Source organism: Meleagris gallopavo, chromosome 4, assembly GCF_905368555.1.
Source record: "Meleagris gallopavo chromosome 4, MGAL_WU_HG_1.1, whole genome shotgun sequence".
Classification (NCBI taxonomy): domain Eukaryota; kingdom Metazoa; phylum Chordata; class Aves; order Galliformes; family Phasianidae; genus Meleagris; species Meleagris gallopavo.
Genome location: NC_139407.1, coordinates 39,576,453 through 39,593,630, shown reverse-complemented (window position 1 = coordinate 39,593,630; position 17,178 = coordinate 39,576,453). Strand labels below are relative to the sequence as shown.

The 17,178-nt window shown below is 37.0% G+C and overlaps 1 protein-coding gene across 6 annotated transcripts in view; it reads right to left on the bottom strand.

The window, feature by feature from the left end:
• The window catches only part of RAP1GDS1 (Rap1 GTPase-GDP dissociation stimulator 1), an 86,254-nt gene that overhangs the window by 6,428 nt on the left and 62,648 nt on the right, over positions 1-17,178 (bottom strand). For all 6 annotated transcript variants that reach the window (XM_085222940.1, XM_085222942.1, XM_085222941.1 and 3 more), the window contains 7 exons: positions 11,140-11,268; positions 8,647-8,772; positions 5,507-5,650; positions 5,123-5,254; positions 4,579-4,713; positions 3,031-3,156; positions 1,894-2,033 (listed from right to left, as the gene is read on the bottom strand). In XM_085222940.1, coding sequence (XP_085079066.1) covers positions 1,894-2,033; positions 3,031-3,156; positions 4,579-4,713; positions 5,123-5,254; positions 5,507-5,650; positions 8,647-8,772; positions 11,140-11,268 — 932 coding nt within the window. The remainder of the gene's footprint in view (positions 1-1,893; positions 2,034-3,030; positions 3,157-4,578; positions 4,714-5,122; positions 5,255-5,506; positions 5,651-8,646; positions 8,773-11,139; positions 11,269-17,178) is intronic.

Here is a 17,178-nt window from a genome sequence, read left to right as displayed (position 1 = left end):
TAGAATAATTTGTTTCAGTGCTTGCACAGACTGTGCGGTGACATTCTTTGTGCAAGGAAAAAGACACAATGTGATCACAACCTTGAAAACTGAAATACTTATAGATAACCACACTACAGATACTTGAAGATCCTTGTGGCATAAGTCACAGCCTAATGACTCAAGAATTTGTCATTCAGAAAAAAACATTTTTAAATTGTGTCATGTCTGCAAGTATGTAAGTAGCTTATATTTTTTCCTACATGCAAGGATAGTTTTTCTCACTTGTGATTTTTCTGGTGGAACTCCAAAGCGGCTTTGAGACTTCTTGGAGTACTCTGGGAGCTGCTAATTTCTGTTTGACTTTGTGGGGAATTTTGGCTATCTGTCTTGACATCAAAATTTTAATGACTGTAGTTGAACATTGCCTTCAAAATGGCAGTGCCAAGCAGTTAAGAGGTGATAAGTCAGATAAGTCAGGTTTGGGTACTGGTGCAACTTAGCAAAGGGAGTTAGAATAGAAGTTCCTAAACCACTGCTGCCTTTCTCAATATTAGCCCAAGTACTATTAAATAAAAAATGATTTCAAATCTAATGTGCGCTATGGAACCAGTTATGTCCACAATCCAAACCTAGAGGGCAGTAAATGCATTTAAAAAAAAAAACACCTTCTCAGCTGTTTTCTTCTACCAAAGAAGTTTCTCCTTTAAGTACCTAAACCACGAAGAAATTCAACTGTGATAATTCCGTTAAATGCCGTCTTAATACCTATTTCAAGCCATTAATAGTGTCTCTGCATTTAGGATTAAATTCTGTTTTCTTGTAGAGAGTTAATAACTTGCATCTGTGCCTTCTTACACCATTTACACATGGCATCTTGTAGGTGGTACAAGGGGAAGGAATAGAACTTGGAGTGGAAAAACTGGATATAAATTGAAACTGAAAATCAAAAACTGGACATAAAATGGAGAATGAGCATTAGAAAGAGACAGTAATCTAGAAATCAGTGAAGGTGTAGGTCTCTGTAAGTCCTATTGATTTGTTTTTGTAGAGACATTCCAGATTGTTTTTCACTTAGCAAACACAATGGACAAATGAAGAAATCACTGTTGATCTGAGTTCTCCACATCACACTACTTACTTTTAAGCTCAGTCACGATGCAGCCTGGGTTCGTATCAGTGAACTCAGCCAATGAAGTCAGAGCCTGGAGTACATTGGTTCTAGGGGAGGTGCATGTGTTCCTTCTAAGGCTCTTTTTCATCTAATGTTCACCCTGAGCAAGGACTGAGGACTTGGATGTGCTTGGATCTTATAACTTAGACTGTTTATGTATAAATTGATACACATGAAATGGGTGAGACAAAACTCACTGGTCACAGTTTCTCTTAATGTCATACCTTGTACCACATACAGGCAAGCTTCTGATAGAATTCAGAGAAGAGGATCATTTCTAATGGTCCATTAAAATCTTAAAACTCTGAAATACCACATGAAAAGAGCAGAGGGACAGCCTATTTCTGGATCTCAGTAATTTGATACATATCTATATAGCAACATCATCATAACTGAATGCAATGACTCTTCATAAGTTATCATTAAGTAGAAAATATGGCATGCTGAATTTCTGCTGGATATAGAGCACATTCTAACAGATTGAGACTTAGCTGTATGCACTCTATCAGTGTTCTCTGACTGGCTTCTGTATTTTTTAACCTACATAGTTCCAGTGAGTGTTTAAACCTGGTGCTTCAGTCGAACTGGCAGGCCCTGGAGGCTGAGAGGATATGAAATAGGAAATCAACCAACCTAACTCTCATCAAGACTTAGATACCAGAGGCTTTGGCTGCCACCAGCATGAAGTGCAGAGGTAACTCTTTGTTCTTACAAGCTGAGCTTTTTCACCACTAACTTACTCTAGATTTGCTGTGTCGTATAAGTGCAGAAAGTAGTCTGTTTGATTCTCCCATCACACCTGCGTGATCCTTTGCTTCACACCACTCCACCAACCGTTCCACCAGTTTTGCATTTTTTCCCAGTTGTTCAGCTGCTTCTGCTACATATTGCCAGAGCCAAAACACAACAGAGAAGTTGTCATTTTTTAAGCAAGCACTAGAAAAATAAGCTGAAAGTTACTTACTAGAAGGAGTTTAAGTAGAAATCTGCCAGCTTGTACTGTGTGAAAAATCTAGGTTGCATGGAAGCAATTAAAGCCAGTCAAAATGGAGACAAATATCAGAAACACTCATACCCAGTTCCTGAGTAAAACTCAGTTAACTCAGCCCAGTTTGAACTTTATGCATTGACTAACAGCAGAGAAAATACAGGTAATGCCACAATCCCAACTGAACTAGTTAAAAAATTTAAAGGACCACTGTCATCAGTTAAATCTTGTAGGTGATAGGTTGCATAAGATTCTTCAATGAATTTCTATTCGTAGAAATAGAATAGCTAATAGCTGTGGTAAACTACAATGTTCTGAGGTTGCTTTTTATTTCCTTTTTTCCGCCAGAAATTTGCTGCACAAGGTTGAAAACAGTTTGGTGATTTATCTCATTAATAACTTAAGAGACATTAATTTCAAAAATACACATTCTAGGTACAGAATAAGCTGCAGAACTGAAAGGTAGTTGGTCATTTTGAAATTGCAACTTATCATTTAGCAAGTGCATTAGTATGTTCCAAGAAGCTCAGTACAGCTAGAAAATGCAGCAAGTGAACAGCAAAACTGGAGTGGTAGCTTACAACTCCCACACCTCAGTGCATTCTCACATTGTGACAGTGTAGGAGCAGTTTGAAATACGAAAGTAAATAAGCATTTGACATCTATTCTGAGGGTCCCTGATAGTCAGTTTGGGAGTTCTGGGTGGAAAAAAAAATCAACCCACATTTTTCTCTGCCTTTGTAGATGTATTTATTCCAAAACTTGAGGAATAAAATTAAAACAAACAAACAAACAAAAACCCTCTGCTTCTCTTGTGTGAGAGTTTTAGCAGTATATCACAGTCTGAACCAAAGTGAATCACTTAACATAGAGAATAGTTTATTTTTACCTTGTGCATCTATTAACATTCGTAATGTTCCCAGCAGCTTGAACTGAACAGGGGGCATCTCCGATCTGAGAAATTTCAATACTGCTTCTGCAACGCCAGCTGATAGCATCTTAGCCTTATTTACAACTGCATGAATAAAGAACAGGAATGATCTCGAGAACATTTTTGGAAGATGCAGTTTATTTCCAAGACAGTCTTGGTGCAGTTTTTCAGACAGTTTGAAAAATAGCTTGTGAACACAGACTTCAGGAACACGAGTGTGTGCTGACAATGCTGTGTTGTACGAAAATGTTGTGGTTGCTGAGACACACGTGCGAAATGAAGTGCCTTATCCCAGCATGCACTTGTAACCTCCAGTGTTCACTGTAAACATGGAAACCAGACTTCCCTACCACAGCTTAGGAAAGGAGTCCTCCACAAAATGAACCAAGCAGAAGCCAAGGCCAGGACTTACCTACACCCCAAAATATGGGGAAACTTCTCTGAGTCCCAACAACGCTTTACTCTTTCGTATAGGGAAGGGAACTAAAGCATCTAATTAGCAGAGTGACCTCTTCCCACTTGTAATATTCAATACAAGCAACACTGCGGCCTGCCCAAGCTCTCCTTCATCCTTTCCACTAGTCTAAGTTCTCTGCTTCCATGGAGCTCCCTGAAATCTACGTAAGGTGCAAACTTGATCCAATATCATAGTAAAAAAAAAAAAAAAAGTTTATTTCTTTTCAGAGTAGCATTTAACAAGCAGTTCATCGCTGGGGCCATTTACTCCTTACTCATTTTTCTATATTGACATTCATTAAGTCCTGTGTAGGTCTCTGGCTGACGTTCCTGAGCACAGGTTACAGGGAAGCTTTTGAACTGATGCAAGCTAACAGAATTACCTAAGCAAGGTAAGCAAATGGTGTAGCACAAAAGCTGCATGGGTTTAATATGTATGCACAATCATTTTTAGAAAGTTACTGTTTGTCAAAACTGAAAATAGTAAAATAAGGTTAAATGGATGAAAGAATTATTTTGTGGCTTTGTATTAGAAAGCATACACAAGTATCGTAGGTTTGTTTGGGTTTTATGTGCATATACTCTGCCTCTTATGTTTGCATAATCAAAAGTCACAAATAAAGTTATTAAAAATGACAAAATTAGCATTCAATCCATTGCCTCCAAACAGTAACTAATCAGAACAGACCGGCTATTCTAACAGCTCACCTCCAGCTCTACCTTCTGAATAGTCAAAGCTTTAGGAAGTTAGAGGGGGATGCAGTGTTTCAATATATTCCTCACTGTTGTCTGGTGGGGACCTTGGGCTGTGAAAGAGAACTCAAATGAAATAAAAACAAACAAACAAAAAGCAGCACTCTGCCTTCCAGAGGACTTGGCTCCCTGCTCTTTCCTTGGTGGGGGATGAGACTGTGGATTCAAAGTGTCAAAGGATGGCTGATAGATCTGTAACGTACTTAAAAATGCTAGTTGCTATCACTGTGAAAAAGCTATAAAGGCAAGAGAGCAGAATTTCTCCTTGGATAGGTAGCAGTGCAAAGGGAGGCTTACCAGGAATAGCCAGGTTTCTGAGCGCGCTCAAAGCTGCATGTTGCACAGTTACATTTCCATCCTCCACATGTCTGTCTAGCAGATCCATCAGCTTTTGAACTATGCCATTATCCACCATATGGATACAGTTTCCATCTGTGCAAGATGAGACAAGTCACTTGTGAATGAAAGATTTTGAATGCTTTTTAAGAACAGAAGTTTCAGTTCCCTGCTCCTTTCTAGATATTATTGTTGGAGTGTTTGACTACCACTGTCAATGGTATTTGTGGTGCTCATGATAAATCTAGAACAGTGATAGAAGAAGCACCGCAGAAGGCAGAAATTCCCTACACATCTATTACAAATGCGAAACATTTTTTTAATTTTTATTTTTTTTAAATAGATGTAATGCTTTTCAGGCTAGTGAAATATGAAATTACTGATGTTGCTATACAGTTTGCTACCAGCTTTACTAGAGTGTACACCTTTTCTTTTTATCTTTACAGATGAAGCATGATAGAAGGGCACAGTTAAACACGAATAAGATACTATGGAGTATTCTTACCATTTCTGGCAAAATTTGCAATAGCCAATGCTCCTGCAAGTTGTAGCTGATGGCTATTTGAAGGAATCCATGAAAGTACTCTCTGGAAAACACTGCCTTTTCCTCCTTCAAATAACTTTTGCATGGATTCGTCTGGGATAAAAAGAAGATAGTCAGCAAACCAAAGAAATGTTAGGGAAAATTTTCTTTATATTTGTCAAGCTCTACCACCTTTGCTGCAATCAGTCCAGTTCTGAATTTGATGACAGATGAAATCTAATGTAACCTACTAAATGTTAAATGCCAGGTCCTTTAGGTTATTTGAAAATTGTTTAATAAGTAGTAACATTCAGCAGCAAGCCAAATGGCAGACGTGTCTTTGCAGAAGTGACACACTGTACTTACCTCCAAGCAGTAACAAAACCATAAGATCAGAAGCTGTTTTAAGCTCTGCAACATCATCCTCTTTGTCACTGTCGACAGTCTTCTGGACAATCTCAAGTAAGCACTCCACCAAGCCTGCTTCAACTAGCTGCAGTTTAATGACATCTGTGAAATAGCATGGATAGGAGGAGTCAACATTATAATTTAAAATACACCCATTGTACCTACATGCAGGACAGCCAAAAGTAGTAGCAATGTCAAGTGTTTCACTAACAACTTGTGTAGCTAATACCATGCTTTTTTTTTTTATTGTGCATTCTTAGGGTCAACTGCCATCATAATTCAACTAGCAGGTGTGCAGCTCTGGACTGCCCTTAGACCACATTATGCACTGTGAAGCAGTGTGGAGCTGCTCTTCTCAAAAATGAGCATATTTCTTTGCAGAAATTATCTGGCATCTTGGTCCTCACAGCACACTCATACAGGCCATGCTGTGCTTGGGCTCTCCAGAGAATTTGGACTGAGTTGCAGAACAAACCTAGGAGCGCATCTTCTGTTTTGTGTACAGAAGAGCCACTGACTTCAGTGAGCCATGCAAGTATAAAATACAGATTTTCTAAAAATGACACTTCAGAGCAAGTAATGACCCATTTCTTTCAGATGAGCCAAGATTTCGGTCACTTTTCCAAAGGCTTCAGGAGTACAGAGTTGGGAGAGAAATTTGTTGTGATCAAAGAAAAGCTGGAAACTGCTGAAGCAAGCTCATTCCTTAGTTACTAGAAATGAGGCTCAACAGAGAAGGTGATGAATGGGTTGTTCAGGTAGCAATATAGGATTTGGAAGCAATAATTTTTCTGTCTCTAGAACACAATATTTAACACTTTTTTTTTTTTTTTCCCTGTGAATTTAGAGCTGGATATCTCCTTCTTTATATACATAAATTCCCTTCCTGTTAAGATAGAATGGCAAATCACCTAATGCTGTGCCACCTCTTTATGTGAAAGTGATTTCATTAGTTTTAGATCCTGACTTCAGAGAGCACAGTCTCGAAGGTCTGCAGAAATGTAAATAATAGCCATTTATATGGACCTTTTCTGCATGAGATGGTGTAAGGAGCTTAACTCAAGTTAAAATATTTTTAAAGGCCAAAGCTGTGAAAGTAATTCTTTCATACAATTTACAAGCAACAGTTGGGTGAGGAAAAATGTCCCATCTCTCTGTTGAAGGATGTGCCTGATTCTGTCCATTTACTGCTGTTGCTCAGTTTTGTGCCTGAGTGAAATTGTTTCTCCCAGAGCAGCTGACCTTCTCATGGACTCTTTTACAGAATGCAAAATATTCAATTGGGATATTTTTAAATAGGCACTTCTGTACTGAGGTACTTAAACAAAAAAAACAGCAGCTATCTAGTTATAGGATATCAGGGTGCTGTGAGTTGGAAGTAGAATTTGCTACATCTGTGTCCTTGAAAAAGCAAAACAAAAACGCCCGAACAGTAACACCCCTCCACCACTCGAACAAACAAGACAATCCTCCTCATTCTACTCTGCTAATCGTTCATCTAGATGTTTTTGCCTGATGGCTGATTGTCAATGATCTATAATCAAAAGCATCTAACAGCATTAGCACAGTGGTCTCATGCTCATTTAGTATGCCTTGGCTTCACAGTGGAAATTTCAGTTGACTGCCTCATAGTGCAAGCAGCTGGGCTAGATTCAGCAACAGTAAACCTATCAAAGTTTACTGTGACTGTAAAACAGAAAAAAATTTGAAATGAAATATGTTGAAGTCACAGAATGTTAAGAGTAATTCTGCGTCAGTCTCCAAGGTTGGAACTTCTTAGAGCTGCTTCTAGTAATTATATAATGAATGAATGTATTTTGGCAAAATGTACATTTTCAGAACTGAAAAAAGGAATCCTGTTTTACATATAACTTGCAATAAAAGACAAAGGACTTGCCAAAAATAGACATGATCACATCTTTAAATTGAAGTCAAAATGTCTTGATTTATACTGAAAAGAGTAGGATAAAACTTAAATCTTCTGAGTCTACAATTGTCTTCTAAGAATTTATTCCATTTCAGCAAGTTCTAATGCTGAGGTGATGAAGAAGTATAGAGCCATCAAATACTGTCCTATCTTTCATACCCTGAGTTGCTTTCCAAACCAGCTCCACAGGTTAATTGATGTTTTGGTTTCTCTTAAGGGCAGATAAAAGGTTATACAAACTGCTGTGAGTCTCTTCAGAGAAACATGCTGGAGGGGTGGTCCTGCACATGTCACTGTCATTCACTGCTCAAGCCAGACTATAAACTTCAGTCTCCTGAAGCTGATGATAATATATTTCATCAAACACCAAACTCAGTGTAAATGATTTCCCAATGAAAAGTAAGCAGAGAATGTCCTCCTAGCTCTGCAATTAATATGTCCCTTGCAAAAATATTTCTATAGGAAATTAAGCTGTTGAGGGAGGGTGGGGAGAGGGGTGTTCTGAGATCCCAGTAAATTATGTAGTGACTGATTTATTAGTGCTGCAACGGACTATGAACACTTCAGCCAATGGTTGTGCCTATTCTGTTGCTCCTCAGGGCCTACAGAACTGTGACAGCCTCTCTTGAGCTTTCAGGGGGAAATGGAGCTCTCTGTATTTCACAAAGAAACCCGCTGGCTACTTCAGAGAACTAACAATCAATAGGAAGCTCCACTGATTTTAAAACGCAACTTGTAAAGCAAATAGATCGTGCTCATAGGATAAGAATACAATGCTGAAGTGAGAGTAACAGTCCTATAACAGCTCTGATGGGCATCTCTGATATTCACAGTATTCTGTAGATAAATGCTGTAAACTCTTCTGTAAAAAAGAAAGAAAATCTTCTTTTGATATTCCCACTGCAGGTAGAAGGAAATAAAGTATAACATACAGAATGAATCAGAGGTGGAATCAGTATCAGCAATTTGGAGGCCCCTGTCATGTGCTCAAGACAGTTAAAACATTCACTTCAGCTGAAACTGTCATCCCACAGATCAAACCTGGGAACTGCCAAACAAGGTTAGTCCCTGAGAGAGACATACAAACATATCTATTCCCTTTTTTTAATTTTATTTTTATTTTTATTTTAATTAAAAATACTGTAAGATAAAAAAAAAATCAAATGCTCACCGTTTTCTGCTAGGGGAGCCAAAACTTCAAAGATCATCTCTTTTTTATCATGCTCTACTTGCTTCTTGAACAGTTTCACAAGCTCTTCAGCAATGTTTGTGTAGGCAAACTGCTCTTTGCTTGACTCTGCAAAGCAAAAGTTCTGTATCAAGTAAACAAACCAAATCAAAAGCTAGGATGATTTTTTTTCTCTCTTTTTACCAGGTTTACTCAGTGAGATGACTAATAGTGCACTTCACAGGCAAGAACAATAGAGTCGTGTTTGTCACAAAAAAGAAAGAAATAGTCTAATGCTTTAAAGCAAATGTACTGCCTTCAATTATGAATAAGGCTGTTCAAAAAGATCTATGTACATGATCAAGGCTGTTGGGGCTGTTTCTGCCCAGGAGAATGTAAAGGTAGCTATAGAAACAGTAACATTACAAAAATAAAGATGGTATTTTATTATCCCCAGCTTAAGAGGAAGACTAACAGATCATATACTGTATTTTTCCCTAGGAGAGATAAGAGTCATACTAAAAGTTTTAGTGTTTACAAGTTTAGTCTTGTGACAGTGACATTTCCTTTAAAATCTGTGCATGGCTGTTGCAAGGCTGTTTCATACTGCGCAGATAGCATAACACAGCTTTACAACTAGGCAAGGTGGCCACAAGGAGGTTATTCATCGGATTGTGGTTTTTTATGTGTTGTGGATTCAACAGAAACATCTGATTCTATTGCCTGTATCTGATTCCTCCTATCTGGCAGTTTTTCAAGGGATGCAGATGGTGGGATTGATGTTCTGCATTCTCCAGTTGCCACCTCCTGAGGGCCATCTGTAATTAAATCTTCCAGCACCTTTGCTAACGCTCTAGTGGATGGTTAGAGATTACTTTAATGTAGAATTGATCAAGGACTGGGAAAAAGTATAAACTGCAGACCTAGCCTCTTTTGTGCACAACCCATTGCTGCTTTTTCAATATATATGACTGCACTGTATATTCTAAGTGGATTTTTGACCTGTCTGGTATTAGAAAAGCACCACCACTCTCTCAATTGTATTTTTTTTTTTTTTTTTTCCCTACTTTGACACAGTTTCATATAATGCTTCTCATGGGATCTGTAGAATGCAGTTGTCACTTTTAAGTGATGAAAGATGACAACCTGACAATAAAATTCCCTGAAGTTACATGGCAAAAATAAAATATTACAGATGCAGTGTGATTGGCTAAGCTATTGCTTAAGGGAGATTTAAGTATTAAAAGCTAAATTAATTTCGTGTCAATCTTAAAGAACAAGCAGCTTTTCACTATGCAGGAACAGAAAGGGAAGCAGCTGCTTTAAGCTTCTTTCCCATGTTTGTTGTCCAGCTGGCCAGTGCTGGCTGTTCCCAAAGAGGGAAAGAAAATGTAGTTCTCAGTATCATATTTAATATCTTTATGTTTTTTGTTGTGTTTTAGTAACAGTAGAATTTCAAGCAAAGGTTGTATTACCTTTTTTTTTACTGTACAGACAGATTATGTTAGTGCTTGTCTTGAAGATCTGCGATCTATTCACTTCTTTAGTGCTAATGATGAATCTTTGTTGTTTTATTCTGCAAACTTGCCTTCTATGAATAAAGGCATTATGTGTGTGACCAGACTAGATGGGTACATAATATTCTCTCTGGCCTTCAAAACTACGAATATAGGACAGTTTGAATAATTTCAGGCCTTCCAATAATTCTAACTCACAGATATCTTTTTCATATTCTAAACCACAGGATGTCCTTAGAAATGCAGGATGATAATCCCAGCTACTATATTATTGCATTCTAGAGTAAATAAAAAAATGAATAAATAGGACTAAAATTTGACCAAATAGGTTTGTAAAAGATCAACACCAATGTAAAACACAAGCAACAAAACACAGACCCTAACAACCTGCTGATTTACACCTTGTTGAATCCCAGTAAAAATCTATTGGATCAAAGTGTCATCACAATCTTCAAATTAAATGAAGTAGTACACAAACTTGTTAAAAATCACAATCTCTGTTATGGCATGTATGCGCAAGTATGTAGTCTAGCACATGTTAAAACTCAGTGCCTAAAAGAATATTGTACAAACAGACTTATGAACTGTGCCTGTTTCAGTTTCACTCAGTGAATTCCATGGGCAAATTTAATCCTGATAGAACTTCGTAGAGCTGCACCAGGATATATTATTTATATTATTAATAAATAATTCACTATGAATAGCAGTTGTCAGGAAATACTGTTTAGATGATTTAGAATGTGCCTAGTTGCACTGAAGAACGTTAGCATAAAACAGAAAGTATACTAAGTACCCAAATAAATCTGAGGTACTGAAGGAAAAAGAGACAACTATGGATTTTAGAGGTAAGTAGGAGAAATTGCTTGCTTTAAATTTTGAATGTACCAGTAGGAATGCACTGTGGCAAGACTTCTTTTAATCTTAAGAATGAACTTTAAGAAAACTGAATTTAAGCTTGAGATGAATGTTGCGGACTTACCAAGTTCTGCTAAATTGCCAAAAGCAACAAGGCACATCTCTGTCAGAGCTGCATTTTGGCAATGAATACCCAACAATTTCACTAATGTAGGAATAACACCCATATTGATAAGTTGTGATTGCAGGGTATCTATGTAAAAAGAAAGCACAACAAAGAGTTAGTGTCTGTAGTACTGTTATTTACATCAGAACAACATTTTTCACGCAAAGTAACTCCTAGGCTAAGCAGTAGTAAAATGGCTGTCTCCTCTACTATTCTACACTAGAATTTGGTCCAGACATGGGATATGGACTCAGAGTTCCCTTTTCCCCTATATGGGGAATATAATATATATGGGATATATTCCTGTAATTGTTCCCTCCCGCTCTGGTGGTAAGTTAATTTTGCTGCTACTGGTAACATTGTGGCTCCTAATATAGTTGGGTTTGAGTCTTAGCTGACTGAGACTAGCTGAGTAAAATAAAACAAAACTACGTCAGTGAGAAACTTATTTATCTGAGAGCATGGTTCTATAAACTGTTTTCCCTTAAAGATAAAAACTGGAAAATTAAAAGTAGAATGAATATAAACTGGCACTGAAATAAACATGAGAAGTTTTATAAACATAGGAAGTCACAATGTAGATTATGAGGAGCTTGAGAAAAAAGAAAGTTTAATAAAGACAAAAAATGGAAGGTTTAAGAAAAGTCCTTAGAAGCCATTCTGATAATTTCTTGCATAGGATGGAAGTTTATAGTATTTACAAGTAAGAAAGTTATTGCTCCTAGATGTCTGCAAATAGAAAGATGCTTTGATGGTTAGGCAGAAACGTGATTGTTTTAAAGGATTATTTATAACCATATTTTATCTTGAACATTACCTATAACACAGCAAAGAAGAAAAACATTGTTTCACAGTTGAATAGAATGAAGCAGACGTGAACACACCAGATATTTAGTAGATTTACTAAGTATCTCTTTTCCTCTATTTCCAGGCACTTCAACTACATTTTAATGTTATACACTCAAAAGACAAGGATCCAAAGCCTAGTGAATTCAGCAGAATTGTATTTCTTCATTTAACTTTGGATCAAGCCCTTCAGGGAAGTTCTATCTCTCTCTTTTTTTTTTTTTCCCCCTGAAATCAATTGGAGGTTTTATTTCTGTGGAATCAGAGCCACAGAAACTTCAGATTTTTATAGGAAGATAAAAACATCTTATAGCTGAAGTCTAGCAGACTTAGTATCATCTATCTCATGTGCTTAGAAACCTCTTTATCTTCCAGATTCTGCTATGTGTGTTTTGAAATTTTCATTAATAAAAATTATGAAAAGATTCTGGAATGTTTAGTTTATTTATATTTGGTATAAAACGCTCTTTGAATAACCATCAATTTGATATACTAATTAAGTTAATGTCACAGTTATTACAGGTTATTGGGGATGAACAGGAATTCTTATGGCTTGATCTTTAATAAAACTGTATTACTGACTGGTAACTGAATTTCCTTTTTTTTTTTTTTTTTTTTTTTTAAGGGGGGGGATGTTACCTCTTCCATAGATTCATAATCTTTAGATAAATATATGAGAACACCATCAGAGATATCAAAGAGCTGTTGAAGTTGTCAAATTTCAGGTAAGTACAGATTGCACTAGCGCATGCATTGAATGCCATTTTACCTCCAGCAGATGTGTGAGTCACTACAACGCCTCCTATTTCATTCCAAACTGACTGTAAAAATCTAACTCTGAATCAAAAAACTGAGAGGGGGAACTGGAATGGTTCTGTGGAGAAAATGTTTGTGTAAGAGAACTGAATTTACTGGTAAATAATCTGTTTTTCTCCTTGATTTTTGATTGTCACTTGCAGGTGCTTAAAAATTGTGAAGGAAAAATGGTAGTCATGGAGAGCAAGAGAACAAAGACACAAATGACAAATGCATAGAAAATTATGTGAAAAGAAGTTGCTTCATTACTAGACTATGCTTCTATCTCTTTGAGGAATCTCTATGGGCTTAATTTAGCAAAGCATTCTGACATCAGAAACAAACTCTGTATTGTGAGTAGTGTTTTGCTTTTTTTTTAACACAATAGATAACAAAAAAATCTAAGGGACAAAAAACAAATGGGAAAGAAGGAAATCATATCCCTCCTTCAAAGGAAAAAGGAATCTTAAGAGCCAAATGGAAGGATATATTGTTTAAGAGAGCATGGAGCGCATGAGTTTAAAGGACTCCATAATTCCTAAAGAGGAATAAAGGAAAAAGAAAATACACCATCAAGGAAGAATTGTACGAGGTCAAAAGTCACATACTGTATCTGACTCCAAGCCAGCTTTTTTCCCTGGTGTGGAAGAATAGCACCTGAGTATAGGACTAGCCTACAGTGGAAAAGCGTGAACAGGAATTGCCAAAAAGGTAAAATCTGGGCTTAATATTGATGTCTTACCATAGTAAGCAGAAGGATATACTTTTTCCTCACAAAGACAGGACAACCTCATGAGTCACAAAGCCACACGGGAGGCAAAACTTGGAATAACTGTGTAACCTCAGCTCTTCACTGCATGAAGTGCTAGGGCCTTGTTAGAGCAGAAGGCAACCTCAGGGGAAACATGCATCTGTCCTACAAGCAGCTGTCTGATGTAGGGCTGAACTAAAGCTCAAGGCCAGGCAACATCACATCTCAGGATGAAACAGCATTTCTATCAGCTTCCTAAGCAGAGCTGGATGCATGCTGAACAGGAAGCATGAAAACCTGAATGCCTCTTCAGAATTTGACTTTAAGTCAGGGAAGAAACTCTCTCATTATACTGCTATCAAATATTGCACTGGAAAAATGCCTGTGTTCTCTTGGGGCTGAAAAGCACTGATAGTTATGCTGCACAGATGCATATACAGGTAGATAAAAGGCAATCAATACATGCGCCAGCACAAATAGTTACCTACCTAAAACTTGAATTTCAATGGCTCCGTGTCCTTCGGTGACACACATGGAAACTCCAAAGAGTAAGATCTGAGGAGAATATCCCAAATTGAGAACTTTACTGGGGGCATCTGAATTCAAAATGTTGATTTAGGCTACTGCTTGATGTTGGACAAAATTTCAGAAAACATCCAGTCATCATGTTTCATTACTAAGTGATTATATCACTAAAGGAAAATCTGTTTTCTACAAATAGGTTGCATAAGTTAATAACCTACAAAAACCTGCTTGCTATCATCGCATCGATTTAAGTAATTATATAGCAAATTATATCACTATCTTAAAAAAAAATAATCTGCTTTTACATGCTTTAGGTTTCTTTGCATTTAAAGTATTTAGATTTTGAAAGCACAATACACAGCAGTGATGAAATGAAACAAAAACTATGGCAAGCATGAAAATTAGCAAAGTTAAGTCTTAGAAGGAAGCATTGCTGAAATATTGCTATTAGACCATAATCATAGAACAGTAAGTCTCCCTTTCATTCTTTGTGTATTGGCATAGATTCTGCAGACAGTAAACAATGCAAGACAGTCCCCAGCCTTCATTCCAGTCACTGAGAGTTTTGTGATAATAGAACAAGGTTGGCAGTTTTATGACTTAACATCATCATTTTACATTTTAAAAAGGCACTGAATGAAATAGACAACCCTGATGGACTGAATTTTAATATGAAATGAAATGAGAAAGTAGTCTATAAACAGAATTATTTTTTCTCTGTTGTTTCACACATGCATACTGTATTCAGTTGATTTCTGATCTATAATTTGACTACCTAAGAATCCAGTTGACCTAATTCTCAATCACTTTAAAAGTACTTTCATGGTCTGTTCTGCAAATGTCGTGAGACAATTAGCTACTTTAGAGACTAATCCCATTAACTTGTAATTAGTTTTAGCCTACAGAATTATGATAACTGCAGAATAACCATTTGTCACTAACTCTTTTATGTAGCTGTTTGCATATGATTATTAGTTGCTAGTTTTTCACTCTTTATCTAAGCCTGCTTTGCCTCTCGCTGCTAAGCAGATCCATAGCTATACAGAGACTATATGTAACAGTATGTCTTCAGAATGGGAGAAGCACAATGCTATGCTGAACATACAAAGGTGCCAAAACAGCTGTTGCATGTCTTGACAAAGAAAGAACTGTTACAGGCTTTTGCCAAGACTTACATCTTAACAGAATTATAGCATGAGAAAAATCATTCCACAAATATGTGGCACACTTGTCTCATTCCTAGCCATGCCTGCAACTCTGCCTTTTGAGAATTAATAATGGAAAGCAGGGATGAGATATTTGCATCTGACTGAATTCCGGCAGTAAAATAGCATTATGGCAGAGAGGGTTGAGATAATCTATACAGAAGACAAAGGGATGTATCCCATCAAAAAATCCCTGTTTTCTAGCAATACAATTAAAAATCAACACCTTTTTTTTTTTTTTTTTTTTTTTTTTTAAGCTTATAAGAAGTGCAAGAGATGCCAAAGTCAAGTTTGTTCTGTTAACATTGTAGCACCTAATGAAATGGTAAGATACTAAGGAAGCAAAGGAAAGAAGTGAGAAACATCAGGCAAAAATAATTCTAGAACATGAGCAGACAGCACAAGTACCTTATTAAGAGAATCTGAGTTTTAAAGCTTAGACAACAACATTATGAATGAAGCTACGATTGCAGAACCAGCACAAGATATAAGAATGCTAGATTAATTTGCTCTGTTTAGGAAAATAAAATATTACTCATAGCTGCTCTTTAGTTGCCATTTTTGTAAAATTCATGTGTGGTAAATGCCCTATGCTAACTAAAAAATGTGAAGCACTTAAGAATGAATCTTTAACGTCAAAAAAATAAGGTAGTTAATTGCTATTAAAAATAATGCAGTCACTATTGTAAAAAGAAGGCAATTAGTACACTGTGAACAGTGAGATGTTTAGAATCAAATAAACAGTTTATATGCTCCTTGCTCATAAATTGCTAAGGATTAGAAAATATTAGGGTGTTCACAGATAATTACATGCAACTAAACCAAATGCATTATAATCATCCTTATCTGGATAGCTAGTGCAACTTCAGAGAGCGTGAGTCATTAGAGGAGGTAAGGAAATCTTCAAAGTCCCCACCTGTAACTTGGTAACATAGCATGCTGAGCAGGAAAAGATTACAGAAACAGTAAAAACAGAAAGTGCTGTTTCAAAGACTGAAAGTTTTTTTCTCACAGTTCCAATATTTTTTTTGTCCAATTTGTTTCCACAACTATGGGTAAAGCAATCTAAGACCCTAGAACGCAATCCCATATTCTCATTCCTCAGTACAACTAGTGCAGTGTTTGTCTTCTTTGTAAGTAACACAGGATCAAGCTTTTGCAAGTAAATTAAGAAAACAGCACCAGCTAATCTGTGAGTATAATTCCCTGTCAGGGCAACCTGAGTTTTCATCTTTAACAAGTCAGCGAAAAATTGCACTTACTCAGCATATTATCCAACTGATGCTGCAATACATGGAAGTAAGAGGTTTTCTTGGGCTCCTATTTGACATAGACTATTGTCTTGAAAATTTAATATGGTTGGCAGATAGTATTTTTAGAGCATGTCACAACAGTTGTGCAGCTGTATTTGTGGCTCCTAAAACAAATCTGGAAAGCAGGCCAACCATCTGTCTCTCCATACACATGCTGCAGGTACAGTCACTGAGTTTTCTTCTTAAAACTGTATCCTATAATTATTTTTTTTTCCTTGGCAGATTATTCAGGGTTCATTTTAGTGGTTGCCACAGTTGGGGGGGCAGATTCACTGATTACAGTGGAGCTACAGGACATGAGTCTTACATGACATACCAATAGGTCCCTATGGAAAGCCCTTATAGAGACACCAGTATGTGGGGTGAGGGTGAGGGCTGGTAAGCCTCCGCCATTCCTCCTTGATGTGGTGTTAGCACGAGGTGGAGATCCGCATCCAGATCTAGGAGCTGGGAGTATTTCATATTTCTGACCTGCTTCAGTGGCTCCTCTGACTGTTGCATCAGTTTGTTAATTGATGTTAGTCTCTGAAGCAAAACTGCTGCAGTATCTCTGCACAGCATT